Source organism: Dama dama, chromosome 5 (assembly GCF_033118175.1).
Source record: "Dama dama isolate Ldn47 chromosome 5, ASM3311817v1, whole genome shotgun sequence".
Lineage (NCBI taxonomy): Eukaryota > Metazoa > Chordata > Mammalia > Artiodactyla > Cervidae > Dama > Dama dama.
In genome coordinates, this window is record NC_083685.1 from 82,820,172 (window position 1) to 82,837,121 (window position 16,950).

At 38.5% G+C, this 16,950-nt stretch overlaps 1 protein-coding gene across 2 annotated transcripts in view; it reads left to right on the forward strand.

Annotated features, from left to right (window-relative positions):
• Nucleotides 1-205: 205 nt before the first annotated feature.
• The window catches only part of APPBP2 (amyloid beta precursor protein binding protein 2), a 61,568-nt gene continuing 44,823 nt past the window's right edge, over nt 206-16,950 (forward strand). The window contains exon 1 of one of the 2 annotated variants that reach the window (XM_061142696.1): nt 206-605. In XM_061142696.1, coding sequence (XP_060998679.1) covers nt 468-605 — 138 coding nt within the window. In that variant the 5' untranslated portion in view covers nt 206-467. The remainder of the gene's footprint in view (nt 606-16,950) is intronic. The other variant, XM_061142697.1, reaches the window with a different exon arrangement.

Here is a 16,950-nt window from a genome sequence, read left to right on the forward strand (position 1 = left end):
AAAGTTCCCCCTCAACCATCCAACCGCGGCCCCCATGGAAAAACTCTGTTCCCCGTGGGCGGGATCACGGATCTTCCCTTCCCGAGTTTCTCGCCTGCCGCATTCCTGCCCTCCGGCGCGTCGGCGTGCGCTGACGTCACGACGCCGCGCGCGCGCAGTCCCGCCCCTGCAGAGCTCGGCGCTGGGACGGAGCCCAGGGTGTTCGCAGACCCGGAATGTGAAGCCTCGGCGCGGCTGGCCCCGCTTCTCTGGCGAGCTCTCCCCCCCGGGCCTGCGCCCGCCGCCCGCAGCTCAGCCGGGAGGAGTCAGGGCGGCCGCGCCCTTCTGCTGTGTGCCCGCGTGGCCGCCGCCGCCGCCGCCGCCGCCCCTCGGATTCCTCCGGGGCCGCTGAGGAGTTCGCTACGGAGGGAGGCGGGGGCCTTCGGGAGGAGGAGGCGGAGGAGGCGGAGGAGGCGGAGGGAAGGAAGATGGCGGCCGTGGAGCTCGAGTGGATCCCAGAGACTCTGTATAACACCGCCATCTCCGCTGTGGTGGACAACTACATCCGCTCCCGCCGCGACATCCGCTCCTTGCCCGAGAACATACAGTTCGACGTGTACTACAAGGTACGGGCCGTGGGCTACGGGCCGTGGGCCTGCTCTTCCCGCCGCAGCCCCTGGGGCCGCACCCCCTTCCACGTCCGCGAACCCCCGCGTTTAACCCCTCACCCCTCGTAGTGGGATCGGCGCCCCGAGATTTCTGGGGCGGTGCCGGGCTGTCCGGTGTAGAAACGCTCCATCTGCTATCTTCGTGTTTCAAGCTCTCGGGCCTTGATGGATGGATACCTCTTCGCAGTGAGACCTCCCCCCCCCCCCCCGCTTTTGGTGTTCCCTCGTACCTCGGGGCCCCTCTGGGTAGGCCTCTCGCGTGGACTTCCTCTATTGCGCCCTTGTCCCACTCAGTCCTTGCCTTCCAGCCTGTGACTTCGGGAATATTTTCTGCCCTCTCTTCCCCAGTTAAGTGTCAGCATCAGCTGGACTTTTTTTTTTGTTTTTTTGTTTTTTTTTTTGCTTTTCCCCCCTCCTTTTTGCCTTCTCCTCTCTCCTGCCTCCTTCGCAAGTATTTTTCTTTTCTTGCTTCGTGTTACCGTTCTCGTCGGTCATTGCGAGGAAGTTGAGGAATTACTGGAAGTAGTGGTGTGCCTTATTCGCATATCCTTTGAAGCTGTGGTTTTTGTTTGTATTGATACTTGCAATTGCATAGGCGGTTTTATTAATACGGGAATGGTAATAAACTACCTGAAAGGAAGAAAGTCTTTCTTTAAAAAAAAAAAAAAACCACTTTAGAATGTAAATCATGTTCATGTAGTTGAAAGTTGCAATCTTGCAGCGTTCCTGAATCGCTCCCCCTCAAAAATCTGAACAAAAAGTCTCCAAGTTCAGTCTCCAAGGAGGTTCAAGGGTAAGTGTCTTTAGACGTGGACAGTCTTGCAGTGTTTAGAGAGGGAGGAGAACTTTATGGACTCGGAGCCTCCCTTTTCCTCTCCCCCCACATTTGAATGTGAACAGTGGCCTTATTATTCAGTTCTCCTTGCCTTGAATTGGCGTGGATATCTCCTCTTCTCCAGTAGCCACCCATGCAGAATTTGACCAGAAGTAAAAGTATGATTTATTTTTTAGATCTAAACATTTCCTCTTGATTTGTAAGTTGGCTGGAACATTGTAAACTAAGATTTAACAGATGTGTATGTTCTTACATATATATGGTGTTTTATGGCAGTTGTTTCATTGGGAAGATTGCCCGCTTTCTCCACCCCGGAATATTTTTTCAGAAAGCTGCTGACTTGCTACATTCTGTCTACTAAATCCAGCTGCTTTACGCCAGTTTAACAATTTTTACCCCCTAGATATTTGGAGAATATTCATTTTGGTCATTTATATTATTATTTGAGGGGGGGGAGCTGGTTAAAGAAAAATCTCCCTTTATTCCAGATCCCTTTGATACATTGATTTACTTTTGTGTGTGTCTAAGGAAGTTTTGTGTATTTAAAATGTATTCCTCCTGATTTAAGAGTTCTTTCTCAGCCAGGGAAATGGCAACTTTGTGTGTGTGGTAACTGTATCCATTTTATTAAATCATATATTGTAACATTTTACACTTTTTAGAGAAAATCATTGGAAATTTAATCAAAGTACATTCAGTGGTTGAATTTCCTCAAAGTACCTGGATTTCTTCTAGTAACTTTCATTTCTAACTGAAGCTTTTCATTTGAGGATTATTAATAGTGATTGAACAGATGGTGCTGTTTGCCACATTTTGTGTGGCACAAAGTTTTAATATGGCGTCTTTTGGGTACACATTTTATTCTTTAATGGTTGTCTGCCTGTTGGGAATGTGGCCCTGTGCTAAAGAAAAGGACGGTATTTAACATATGCCTGAAACTGTAAGTGCTCTTACACAGTTATTTTGTTTAAGCCTCACAACTAAACTGTAAATTAGGGTATTAACCTGTTTTATAGGTGAGAAAGTGAAGTAATTTAATCAAGGTCTCATACCCAATATTCCTGTTTACCTTGCTTTCTTGCTTACTGTTTCCAGTTTTCTCCAGTTTCCAATTTTCTTCAGCTTATAGTTTCCAAGGAGAAACCCATAATCAGATCCCTCCAGTTGCCCCAACTTCCATCAATAGGCATAGTCACAGACAAAATTACAGTATTTGTGCATCAAAAATTCCCCCATCCCAATTCACCGTAGTTCACTGTCACTCTGTTAATTTTTGTCAGTAGCTTCAGGTGCAGCTTTAGGAAATGTGGTTATGGAATAAATAGGAGATGAAGAAGCAGGTGTGCTGACTGCTCCTAAGAAGGGAAGGGAGAGAGAGGGATTGATCTGTAGAAGGGTAAAATGTGAAAGTTGTTGAAAGTTTAAGGATGCTGGTGCTGCTGCTGCTAAGTCGCTTCAGTCGTGTCCGACTCTTGGCGACCCCATAGATGGCAGCCCACCAGGCGCCCCCGTCCCTGGGATTCTCCAGGCAAAAATACTGGAGTGGGTTGCCATTTCCTTCCGCAGTGCGTGAAAGTGAAAAGTGAAAGAGAAGTCGCTCAGTCGTGTCCGACTCTTAGCGACCCCATGGACTGCAGCCTACCAGGCTCCTCCGTCAATGGGATTTTCCAGGCAAGAGTACTGGAGTGGGTTGCCATTGCCTTCTCCGAAAGTTTAAGGATGGAAGATGTTAAAATATACTTCTTGTCTGAATGACAGATACCAAAACAGAATGAGAGGTTGAATATATAAGTGAGGCAGGAAATAAATTATGGAGCAGAGACCCTGAATAGAGACATTAATTGAATGAACTTTGCCCCTTCTTTCACCATCCATAAAGTAAGGTACCAGTCTTACATTGGAGTTGGGGAAAAGACTACTGCTTCCTCTAAGATCAGATGGAAAGAGGTAAAGACATAAAGTATAAACATAGGTAAGTTTGCGAAGAATGGTTGTAAGGAATTAGGATAAGATCACTTGCTGACATAAGGGACGGGAGTGGCGGCTTTTATGTAGAAAGACTAAACAGAAGTTGGAATGGCTGCTCAAGTATATAGAAAGGGACGCTCACTAAAAATACGTTTTTTAAAAAATTGACAGAAGATATAGATGGTTCAATAAAACAGTACTCTACTAAATAATGTCGCTGACTCAGAATGATGTTTCGCTAAGGGCATTCAACGATTTGGGAACAGAAGTAGATAAAGTGAATAGAAAGAATTGTGAAATTATATACCAAGTGAAAGCAAATAGAGTGAACGGCTGGGTTCCTCAAAGAATGAAGTTTGTGATCTTTTTTTTTTCTTTTTTTTTAGTTTGTCATCTTTTTTATTATAACTGCTGAATGGTCTGTTTTATATCCTGTTCCAGTGACAGGATTTGCCATAGAGTTAAATTTTGACCAGGTGAAGTGTTTCAGTAATGTGTTTTATTTTTTGTTTTCAGTCTTTAACTTAGTAATTTGGGGGTTTTAAAAATTATTATTGTACGTCTCCTGCTGAAAATCATATGAATGAATTCCTGATTTAGTATTAGAATTGTGTTTTTTCTTCTTTTTTTGTGTTTATTTCTATTCTTAGTTATCTTCATCCTCAACTAATATTCTCATTATCTTTTAAAATTGGCTGGTAACAAATTGAAAAAAAATTTCTTGCAACATATTTGACAACCAAAGAGTTAATGTTTTTTCACATTAAAAAGCTCTTAGGATTAATAAATTGAAAACAGAAAATTCTCTGGTGATCCACTGGTTGGGATTCTGCACTTTCATAGTCAAGGACCCAGGTTTGATCCCTGGTTGGGGAATCTCCAAGCCCTATGATGTGACCAAAAATAAATAAATAAATAGCAAAAACTTTAGTGGGAGTGGGACATAAAAGAACATAAATAGGCAGCCATACTCTGTATATGGATGGAAAGGTAATATGTTATAAATATGTCAGCTAATGTCAGTTTAAGCTTTGAATTTATTGCAAGTTGAATCAGAATCTCAGGATTTTACTAAGTATAGGAAACTTATTAAATATGATGCTTACATGGAGGAATTAATTACCTGAGAATAAATGAGCCAAGGAGAATTTTAAATGTACAAAATTCAGGATAGTCAAGTTTATTAGAAGACCATGTATGTTTTAAAACAATATAGTATTGGCAAAAGAACAGCAAAGAGGGAAATTGATTTCTAGGACATAGTAGACAGTCTACATGGAAGTTAAAGCATATTTAAGAATTTGTTTATATACTAAAGTTACAGGGCAATGCTGTGTTTAGAAGTTGGTTATCTGCAGGGAGTGTTAGACCTCTACTTAACACTTTACATCAAAATGAATTCCAAGCAAATTAAGGATTTAAGTATGGCAAATGATATCTTAAAAGCACCAAAATAAATTACTGGGTCAGTATCTTACAGTGAGGAATGACTGAAGTTCTTCTTTAAAGAAATTATTTTTAAGGTAATTTACAAATTTAAAATGTGTCAAATGTTACAAAAATGAGTAAAGTAGAATGTGAAGTCCTCTGTTAATTCATCTTGCCAATGCTGAAATACTGTCCTGGCATAGTGAAGGCTTCTCTAAGCATGAAACCAAAACCCAGGATGAAAAAAAGAAATGGATTCTGTTGAGTACATTAAAAATTAGGGGGGAAATTGAAAGCACATTTTAAAAAAATACTATGTAAATGACCAACCTAGACAGCATATTAAAAAGCAGAGTCATTACTTTGCCAACAAAGGTCCATCTAGTCAAGGCTATGGTTTTTTAAGTAGTCGTGTATGGATATGAGAGTTGCACTGTAAAGAAAGCTGAGGGCTGAAGAATTGAGGCTTTTGAACTGTGGTGTTGGAGAAGACCCTTGAGAGTCCCTTGGGCAGCAAGGAGATCCAACCAGTCCATCCTAAAGGAGATCAGTCATGAATATTCATTGAAAGGACTGATGCTGAAGGTGAAACTGCAATACTTTGGCCACCTGATGCGAAGAACCGACTCATTTGAAAAGACCCTGATGCTGAGAAAGACTGAAGGCAGGAGGAGAAGGGGACGATAGAGGATGAGATGGTTGAATGGCATCACCGACTCAAAGGACATGAGCTTGAGCAAGCTCCAGGAGTTGGTGATGGACAGGGAGGCCTGGTGTTTTGCAGTGCATGGGGTCACAGAGTCAGACATGACTGAGCAACTGAACTGAACTGAATTGATGCAAATGACGTTTGTCAGGTAAGAGATGAATTTCCTAACACAGAAAGAGCTAATGTTCATTAGTATAATAAAGTACAACCAACTGATTTCCAGAAGACCTGAATAGCTAGCTCGCAGAACAGGAAAATATGAATGGCTAATAAACATCAAATGAAATGCAAATTAAAGTGCACTGTCAAGCCAAGTCAATCATGAAGAAGAAATAAAATCTGGAGAACTTACACCATCAAATATGGAGCTGTAACAGATAGTATAACATGCAATTGCCATATAAATAGACAAATAGCCCAGTGGAGCAGTAACAGACTGACACATGTACTGTCACCTGGTTTATGATAAAGGTGACATAGTGGTAAAGTGGGGAAAGGAAGATCAAATAAATAGAGTTGGTTAGTTAGATATCCATGCAGAGGGAGAAAGAGCATGGTCTTACCTTACATCATACACAATTACCATTTTCGGTGGATTGCTGATCTAAATGTGGAAAACAGTTTTTTAGAAAAAAGTTTTCACTGTGTCGGCAAAAATAAATAGGAGACAAAAAATGAGCTAAATGTAAAGGTAATTTGATATATTGGCCTATTTTAAGATTAAGAACATCTGTTTATTAAAAGATACCATTAAAAGAGTGACAGGCAAAGCCACAGAGTGGGAGAAAATATTTGCAGCACATATCTCATAAAAGATTCATCCTGCATCTAAAGAACTAGAAATAAAATAAGAAGAAAAAAAAAAGAAAATAAGAAATAGCTAATTTTTTTTAAATGAGAAAATAATTTCAGTAGTCATCCAAAAAGAGGACATTCAAAGGTCCAGTGAAACATTTTGGAAAGATGCTCAACCTCATTTTGTCTTCAGGGAAATCGCTGTTCTACTATACTCTCTTCAGAATGACTAAATGAAAAGTGTTGGTAAGGATGTGGAGCAATCAGAACTCTCATAAACTGTTAGTGGAAGTGTTAATTGATATACCATTTTGGAAAACTCAGATTATCTACTATAAAGTGTGTGTGTGTGTATACACCGTATAACCCAGTAATTCCTCCTCACGATTATAACAGTAATGTTCATAGCAACACTATTCATAATAAAGAAAAAAATGGAAATTATCCCAATAGCCATCAATAGGAGAATTGTAAATTGTGAAACAGTCATGTAGAGGAATATTTTACAGTGAAAATGAATGAACTGATGTTGCGAAACCATATGGATATATCTCACAGGTGACATTAAGTGAAAGAAATCAGCAAAGGAGTATATGCCAGAGGCTCCCAAACTTTCTCCCTTCACGGCACCCTTAGGTCAAAAGAAATAGCTGACAGCTTTGTTAATTAAGTGGTTAGATATAAAAACTGAATGATACTTACATTTTAACAACACAAGAACCATTAAAAAATGAATAAACAAAAATTGAAAGAGTATTTTACTTCATTTTTAAATAGGCATGGTTACTTACTACTGGAATGTGTGTGTGTGTGTCAGACACTATACAACTTCTCAGATCTTGAAATTGAATTGGACATTACCATCCTTATTTTCTGTTACATGAGTTTTGCACTTTACTTTTATCATAACCACTGAACATGCTGCTTCACAAAGATAAGATGTCATTGAAAGGAATATAGCAGCGTAGTATTTGGCATGGTTTAATATAAATGTTGAATATTGTACCTTTCAAATTTAAAATATCTTGCAGTGCCCCAGGGCATTTTGGTGCAGTTTGGAAAATGTGGATATATAGTGTGTGATTCCATTTACATAAGGTTCAAAAACAGGCTTAAAAAATTAAAGTATTTTAAGTCTGGAGAGGTTACCCTTGGAGGATAGTGACTGTGCAGGAGCACAAAGGGAGATGTCTGGGATTCTGATGATGCTCAGTTTTATTAATGTCATCTGCATGCTGGTGTGTGGGTATGGTCACTTTGTGAAAATTTATTGAACTTTGCATTCTTTTATTTTTCTTTTTAAAATTATGTATTTTTTATTGAAGTATAGTTGATGTACAATATTATGTATGTTACAGATATACAATATAGTGATTCACAATTTTCAAAGGTTATACTCCATTTATATTATTGTAAAATATTGGCTGTGTTCCCTGTGTGGTACAATATATCTCTGTAGCTTATTTTATATGTAATAGTTTGTACTTATTAGAGCTTTACATTTTAAATATAAGTTGTGCACTCATCTGTGTATATGTCATACCTCAGTAAAAAGGTTTAAAAATTACCATTCTTCTTCCCTTGCCAGATTATCATGGTTTAATGATTCAAATAACTTACCTTTTCATCTACAATACCATGAAATTTTCCTATAGGAATGCTTGTTGACTGTACAGGAAATTCTGTTCAGGAATGTTAAGTACAGTATTGTTTATGATGGCAAAAATTGGAAACAACTGTTTGCTCATCAATCAGGAATGGAATATCATACTTCATTTAGAAAGAGTGAGGATGCTGGATATATTGGTGTAAAGAGTACATGGGGAGAATAAAAGCTTGTCACAAAGTAGTATGAATAACATAATCATGTTTGTTGTTTTTAAATGAGTGAATATATGTGTGCATTTGAATACGTGTTGGAAAAAAACCTAGAGGAACACAAAATTTCAGTAGTATTTATTCAAGAGAGAGAATTGTTTTTAATTTTGTACATATATTCTCTTTATATTTTTATACTAGAATTTTTATGATTTGTTTTATAAAAGAAGTAAAATTGAATTTTTAAGAATAAGCTGTCACATGAAGTTGTACTAAGAGGGGAATAGCCTAAAAGTTGATATTCTAAAATATTAGTGTGACTAAGAAGTCAGATGGCACAGTAGAGAATCTGCCTGCAATGCAGGAGACCTGGGTTCGATCCTTGGGTCTTCTGTTTTCAGGGGTTTCCCTGATGGCTCAGATGGTAAAGAATCTGCCTGCAATGTGGGAGACCCAGGTTCAAGCCCTGGGTCAGGAAGATCCCCTGGAGAGGGGAATGGCAACCCACTCCACTATTCTTGCCTTGAGAATTACATGGACAGAGGAGCCTGGTGGGCTACAGTCCGTGGGTTCACAAAGAGTCGGACATGACTGAGGGACTAAACACTTTTACTTTCACATAAGAAGTAGGTCAAGGTGATTGGTTTAAGAGAAAAATAAGTCAACTAATTAAGTAGTTAATTGGCCACATTAATTCACTAGTTAGCTACATCAAGAAATGTGAGAGAAAGTTTACATGCTCAAAACTAGGAATGAGAAAGTAAAAATAATCATGGATACAATGGAAAGGGGAAAAATAGTCTTTTAAGTTGTAGCATAATTTGCTTTAGATGTAGCATAGCTTGTATGCCTGCCTGCTAAGTTGCTTCAGTTGTGTCTGATTCTGTGCAACCCCGTGGACTGTAGCCCACCAGGATCCTCTGTCCATTGGATTCTCCAGGCAAGAATACTGGAGTGGGTTGCCATTTCCTCTTACAGAGGATCTTTCCAACTGAAATTTGTGTTTCTAGGAAAGTACAAATAACCAAAGAGAAGTTGATAGACTAAAACCATAAAAGAAGTTAAATTATGTTTTTCCCTTTGTCCACGTGCCTCCTCCCGCAACAGACAAAACTCCCACCATTATTAAACTATCTTGGGTATAGTCAAAGAATAGTTGATACTATTGATACTTCCTTAAAGATTTATTTCTTATTTTTGTCTGTGCTGAATCTTCATTGCTGATTGTAGGGCTTCTCTAGTTGCAGGGAGTGGGGGCTCCTCCTCAGTTGCAGGTAAAGAGCTTCTTACTGTGGTGGATTCTGTTGTTGCAGAGCACAGGCTGTAGGGTGCTATGTCTGCCTGTGAGCTAAGTCGCTTCAGGTGTGTCTGACTCTTGTGTGACCTGTGAACTGTAGTCTGTCAAGCTCCTCTGTCCATGGAATTCTCCAGGCAAGAATACTGGAATGGGTTGCCATGCCCTCCTCTGAGGGATCTTTCCGACCCAGGGATCGAACTGAAGTATCTTGCATCTCCTGTATTGGCATGCAGGTTACCACCGAGCCACCAGGGAAGCCCTGGTTTTCTTTTTTATAAGTTCCTTTCTATGTTTTCTAATTAAAAAATAAAAAGTATCTATGCAATTCTGCAGGAATCAAAGGAAACAATATTTGTTTCTATTTTTTGGCTACATGGCACATGGGATCTCAGTTCCCTTAGTTCCCCGATCAGGGATTAAACCCTTGCCCTGCAGTGAAAGGGAGGAGTCTTAACCACTGAATCAAACCTGTGGTGGTTTAATCCCTGATGTTTTAAAGTTGGCTGTCTAGAATACAGAAGGAAGTTTTTTGTTTTTAGGGTTTTTTCCCCTAATTAAAAAAAAAATTGCAGTGTAGTTAATTTACAGTGTTTCAAGTGCAGGGAATGATGTCTCTATATATAGAGACAGAATGTTTTCTTATAGCCATGGACTGTAGCCCACCAGCTGCTCTGTCCATGGGATTCTCCAGGCAAGAATACTGAAGTGGGTTGCCATTTCCTCCTCCAGAGGATCTTTCCGACCCAGGGATCAAACCTGGGTCTCCCACATTGCAGGCAGATTCCTTACCATCCGAACCACCAGGGAAGCCCCTCCTAAAACCATACTGTCTTCTTTTTACTGCCTCATGGATACACTCCTAATTTTCACCAAGGTTGGTAGTGATGCTTTAAGAAGAGAAGTCAAGAAACTTCTTACCTACATATAGAGATCACTGATACCTATTTGGTTATATGTTACTGATTATCATTGTTGGCTAGATTTTTCATCTAAGGAGACTTTTGGGGCTTCCCTCATAGCTCAATTGGTAAAGAATCCACCCTCAATGCAGGAGACCCTGGTTTGATTCCTGGGTCAGGAAGATCCACTGGAGAAGGGATAGGCTACCTACTCGAGGATTCTTGGGTTTCCCTTGTGGCTCAGCTGGTAAAGAATCTGCCTGCAATGTGGGAGACCTGGGTTCAATCCCTGGGTTGGGAAGATCCCCTGGAGAAGGGAAAGGCTACTCACTCCAGTATTCTGGCCTGGAGAATTCCATGGACTGTATATTCCATGGGGTCCCAAAGAGTTGGACACGACTGAGTGACCTTCACTTTCACTTTCAGCTTTTGTTTTGACTTTCCATTTGTATCATGATAGCATCTTCCACCATTAATACAATCATGTTATCTTGAAAATGTTCCATTGACCCCCCAAATGAGAGAGTTAGAGAATCTGGGTTCTAGACATAAGTTCATTCTTATAATGATTGGGGAGAAAACTCTTTAATTTCTCTTTTAATGGATGGTGAATCTCGTATCATATATGTGGACAGTGTATTAAAAGTTAGGAAAGGGTTGTGTTCCCATTTGAGAGTTAACTATTTCTTGTACTTTAAATAATGTGAATATGTCTACTCGGCTTACTTATCAGTAAACAAAGCACTTTGCCCTGCAAGATGCAAATAATCATATGTTGGTCAGTTGTTGTTGTTGTTGTTTTTGAGTATAATGGAACCAATGAGTGTGGAGCAGCTGAGAAATGAAAATGTTATCAAAAGCAATAATGAATTTGTTTACTTGGCCGCATCAGGTCTTAGTTGCAGCACGTGGGATTTTCGTTGCATCCTGTGGAATCTTTCGTCGAGCTGCACGGACTCAGTGGCTGTAGCTCGTGGACTTAGTTGCTCTGAGGCATGTGGGATCTTAGTTACCTGACTGGGAATCGAACCCACCTCACCTGTATTATAAGGTGGATTCTTAACCCCTGGACCACCAGGGAAGTCCCATAAGAAGTAAGAAATTTAAATGTTGGTTTACCTCCAGAAGGAAGCATTTCTTTTTTAATTAAATGTGCATTATAGTAAAATACTTCTACAGTACTTGCTTTAATCCATGATGTACAATCTGAGATCACAGTGCACTCAAGCAACAGGTAAAGGACACTGCATGTGACATGCAGTGTAATACGAAAATAGGATAAAGAAATTTAAATTCCAAAGTGAATTTATTTAGAACTACATTTCAAGTGAACTTTGAGATTAGAGAACAAGAATAAATGTATCTTACGTGTGTTAAACAAAACAAAATATTGCTACTTTTATTTATCTTAGCAGTAAAGGCTACACTTGTTTAGAGGTAATGGATGCATTATTTTTAGAAAACATTTTATTACTGAAAAATTAAGGACAAAAGTAGATGGAATAGAATAATGGATCTCCACGTGTCCATTGCTGAGCTTCAACAGTTATTAATTCTTGGCTAGTCTTACTGTTGAATCTGTTTTCTACAATCCCCTTTCCTTTAGTATTTGGAAGTACGTCATTTAATTTCATCTGTAAATATCTTAGTAGTCATCATACTATTATAACACCAAAGAAAATTAACAGTAATTCTTTATTAAATTGCCAGTCGTTCAAATTTTCAGTTTTTAAATGTCAAATATGTATATAGTTTTACAGTTTGTTTATTTGGATCAGAATCTGGATAAGATCTGTACCTTGGCTGTTGGCTGATATATCTATCTTAAGGCTCTCTTGGTCTGTAGATTCCCTATCCATCTGTTTTCTTATCTTTGCAACTTATTTGTTGAAGAGACAGGATCCTTTTTCCTATAGACTCTACAGAGTTTCCTTTGGTTGCGAGATTCCAGTGATAGACCTTTAAAACTTTTTCATCATCCCTTGTAGGTGTTTCAGCCTTTTTCCTTGTGAATACTTCATAGGTTTCACTGGTTTCAGACCAGTTTTTAAAGCCAAGCTCAGGATTTGGGGGCTGTAGATTATCTAGGTAGTATGAATTTGGACTGCATACTTACAAATGTCCTAGGCTGGAGGTTTTAGTTTTTCACAGCAGACTGTGCCAAGGCTGTGGGAGATGTTCTAGACTTTTATTCCTGGATTTAGTGAATCAGTTCAGTGCCAGATTCCTTTGCTTAAAAGGATCTGCTGCCTTTAATTCTTCCTATCTATCTGGTCATTGCACTCTGGTCCACAGCCACTTGGAGCTATAAAACTATTGTTTTTCTTTTCAGCTGTTTTTGAGTTTATGTCTCCTTAATTTGGGGCAGCTATGAAGTTTCTGCTCTTAATTTCAAACTCGGCTATTTATCTCCAAGTTGTTTTGTGATATTTTATCCAGCATTACTCTGTTTGGAAAGGGGCTGCAAAGCTTTTATCTGTTTGTTGGTGCTGTCTGCCATATTGCCAGAAGCTTGACTCCCATTCCTTTGCAAACCTCTGCCAAACTGCTTTCTTCATTGGTCTGGGTATTTTATTTGTGTTCCTAAAACACTGCCTGTCTTGGTTGTATAATCTGAACATCATTTATTTTCCTGCCTTGACAGCCTCTGAATTTTTTGAAATCACAGTTCTTTTTTTTTTTTTTTTTAATTTTTAAATTTTTGGCTACGCCACGTGATGTGTGGGATGTGGGAACTAAGACATGTGGGATCTTAGTTCCCCAGCTAGGGATCGAGCCCACAGTTCCTGCACCCCCTGCAGTGGAAGTGCAGAGTCTTAAACTGGACCACCAGGGAAGTCCCTGAAATCACAGAACAGTTCTCACTGTCTTTGTATTCCAGTGGTGATCATAGTCACCTCTATATTCTCCAAACTTAGGACAATCTGCCTTACACAAATGTTCATGATATTAAGTTAATTTTAAAAAGTAAGTAGAATGTTCCTAGCTATAATAATCTTGATTTTGATATGAAAATTACAAAGGTTAAACAGATTCAGAAAGCTGAGAGTTTAACACAATGAATACACCAGGTACTTGGTAAAAGATCAGATGTCAAATTAGGGAACACCTACTTTTGTCTTTAAATTTAAGCAGCTATTACAATTTGTTCTTGATTTCTACATTCAGATACTAGAACCTTATGTTCTTCACTGTAGTTTATTAAGTTTGCTTTCAGATTTGTTCTCAGTTTATTGTATGGGCATGGTGTGTCAGCACAGTAGAGGACTGGACAGGGGAGCCTAGGAGATGTCTCTTTGAGATGCTTACAGTCTGATTGAGGAGGCAGTAAATAACTGTGTCAAATCCTGCTTTTTCCCTTAATGTCAGATTCATCAGGTGAATTTGGGAAATTTCAATAAGTAATCATAGAATAGCAGTATTGAATACTTGATTCTCTAATTGATAAGCTCCAGAGGTAGAGAGTATGTTTTTTTAAATTTTGTTTGTTTGTTTCCTCTAAGGTTCTTAGTTCTACCCAGAGCAGATTGCTACCAGTTTGGATTTTGCATTCAGATAATGTTGAATGTATGTTTATTCCTAGGCATTGTGTTGGGCATTGAGAATATAGTGGTGAAAGTGGTCAGAGTGTAGAGTGTAATGGAATGACATGTTTAACAAATTATCATGTAAATGAATGTGTGTGTGCATGCCTTCGTGCACCTGTGGAAGAAAAATAAATATTATGAGCAGGTATAACAGGGAACAGAACTTAGTTTGGGGAGTCAAGGGAAGGTCTCTGAAAAAGTGAGGTGTTAGCTGAGACCAGTAGGATGGTTACAAATTAACCAAATAAAGAATCATGGCATCAGTGTTTCATGTGCAGGCAGCAGGTTTGTGTACAAAATGTCAGGAGGTGAAATAGAACTAAAGGAAAGTTAGGGTGGCAGACATGTGTAGGGGATCAGGGAGAAAGAATGGTGAAAGATGAGGTTTGAAAGCTGGTAGGAGTTGGATGACTTTTAGAGACTGGTAGACCACACGAACAATTTTGGATTATGTACACATTGAAGGTGCATGCTTTTAAACAGTAATGGCATGAAATGATTCACTTTTTCAAAAGTTCATTCGGCTTGCTATGTGGACGTTGATTAGAGGAGAACAAGAATGGTAATGGAAAGACTCAGTTCAGTTCAGTCGCTCAGCTGTGTCTGACTCTTTGCAACCCCATGGACTGCAGCACGCCAGGCTTCCCAGTCCACCAATCCCAGAGCTTACTCAAACTCGTGTCCATTGAGTTGGTGATGCCATCCAACCATCTCATCCTCTTTCGTCCCCTTCTGCCTTCAGTCTTTCCCAGCATCAGGGCCTTTTCCAGTGAGTCAGTTCTTCACATCAGGTGGCCAAAGTATTGGAGCTTCAGCTTCAGCATCAGTCCTTCCAGTGAATATTCAGGACTGATTTCCTTTAGGATTGACTGGTTTGATGGAAAGACTAGTTTTATGAAACATTTGCAGTAATCCAGTAAAAGATGTGAAATATAAATCCTGTACTATAGATGCTTAGGGATTATTGGACTGTTGCATCCTGCCTTCTCTCTTATTTTCCTTCCGCTTGGTGCTTCCACCATAAGCGCAATATCAGCAGTTCTTCGGTGACTGAAAGAGAGGGGAAACTGTTCCAGACATGAGTGAGATACATGAGTTTCATAAAGTATGTGTGGGTGGGTGTGTTTGTGACTTCGTAGTTATTCTTAGACCATAGTTTTGGGCTGTTTCTTTTATGTCTTTTTCTAAACCTTTCTGAAGTTTTTGTTGTTGGGAATTAGCCTAGATTATTTTGTTTGCTAATTTGATATTAATGCTAAACTGGTCACTCAGCCTGGTAATTTTGGATTGGCTGAGAAAGCAGGTATGTCAGTTCAGAATGTCTTAGGCTGAGGAAGGCTTTCGTCTCCATCTTTATCTTGCAAAGAGTTCTCTGGGTTTGAGGCTGTCTTGCATTACCCTTGCAGTATCTGCCTTCAGTTCTTATAGAAAAAATGTTTAGTGTCTGAAAGCCCTTGCTCCTGAATCATCACCACAAGTTTCACCCCTTTATGTATTCAAGATATTAAATCCAACACAAGTATGTTCCTAATATTTTACTTTTGTTATATTTTTAATTTTTGTTTACAGTATTTTATACTTGTGGACATTTTCGGTGTTTATGAAATCACATATCTCTTCTTCCTTTATGATTTTGCCTGTAGTATATAATGCTTTTAGAAGGGCAGTGTTACAAGGTAACTTTTAACATGGATGTTACTTTATTGTTTAATATTAATATTTAGAACTTTGATAAGACTGGGATTTATTTTTGTTCTATCGGGAGGTACCTTACTTTGTTTCTTCATTTTTATGCATTCTTTGTTAACTAATTTTTTCTTTTAATGATTTTAAAATGCTCCCTTTATCAAATGTTAAGTTTTTATGTATACTAAGATCTGCTTTTGAACTCTGCATTTTGTTCCATTGATTGGTCTTTCTTCATACTTGTACAGTATTGTTTTAGTTGTATTTTTATTGTCTGTTTTCATATCTGTTGGTAGATAGTTTACATACTTCTAAAAAATAAACTTGTTCTTATTTTCTTTAAGATATCAATAGCTAAAAGTAGTTGCTAGTCCTTTAATAACCTCCTTACTCAGTGGGTGCAGAATTTAATATTAAAACACATTATATAATAATGAACTAAAATAAGTCAAATTTTAAAATATCTGATGTAAGAATCATTATCAAAGAACCTAGAGCCTCAGTTTTCTTTCTTCTAAGCTCTACTCTGTAAGATACATGAATCTAAGAAGGAATTAATCTTCTATTATTTCTATAAAAATGTTTTAAATTGCTTGTTTTATACTCTTTCTTACTTCCTGATATAATACCTTTGAAAAGTATTATAGTGTAAGTTATGAAGAACATGGATTTAAGGACAGACTGCCTGGAGATTGTCATCCTGCTGCTTAAATGTATGATTTTGAGCAAATTATTTAACTTTATATGCCTCAGTTTCCTTATCTGTGGAAGGACAGAATGAGTTGCTTATGAAAAGTGTTTAGAACAGTACCTGGCACAGTAAAATGCTGTTTATTTTGGATTGGTATTCAGAAGTCCTGTTCATATAATGTATAAATTTGCATTTTGGGGGAGAAGCCTGATAAGGTGTTTTGTTTTTTTTTTTAACTGAAGTATAGCTCCTGTGCATGAAAAGATGATTGGATCATTTGAAACAGTTAAATCACTACTCTTTACCCCTGATTTAAATGTGGACCCATTTGTAGCTAGAAAAAGTGAACTGCTGAGAGATTTTTAAAAAAGCTTGTGTTTATTAATAGGCATACTTTTAATATATTTAAAAAGGTAACTAAGCTTACGGCTTTCCTTCAAACCCCATTTGTTAGGAAATTTTCAGTATTAAAGGGATATTATGCGTTAAAGAACATATAGTTTAATTGTTTTTATTTGACTAGTGAATACAGGTAAAAAAGTGGTATAACTTTCATTTCTTATATTTTACAAAAGAAATTCTAAGTATTA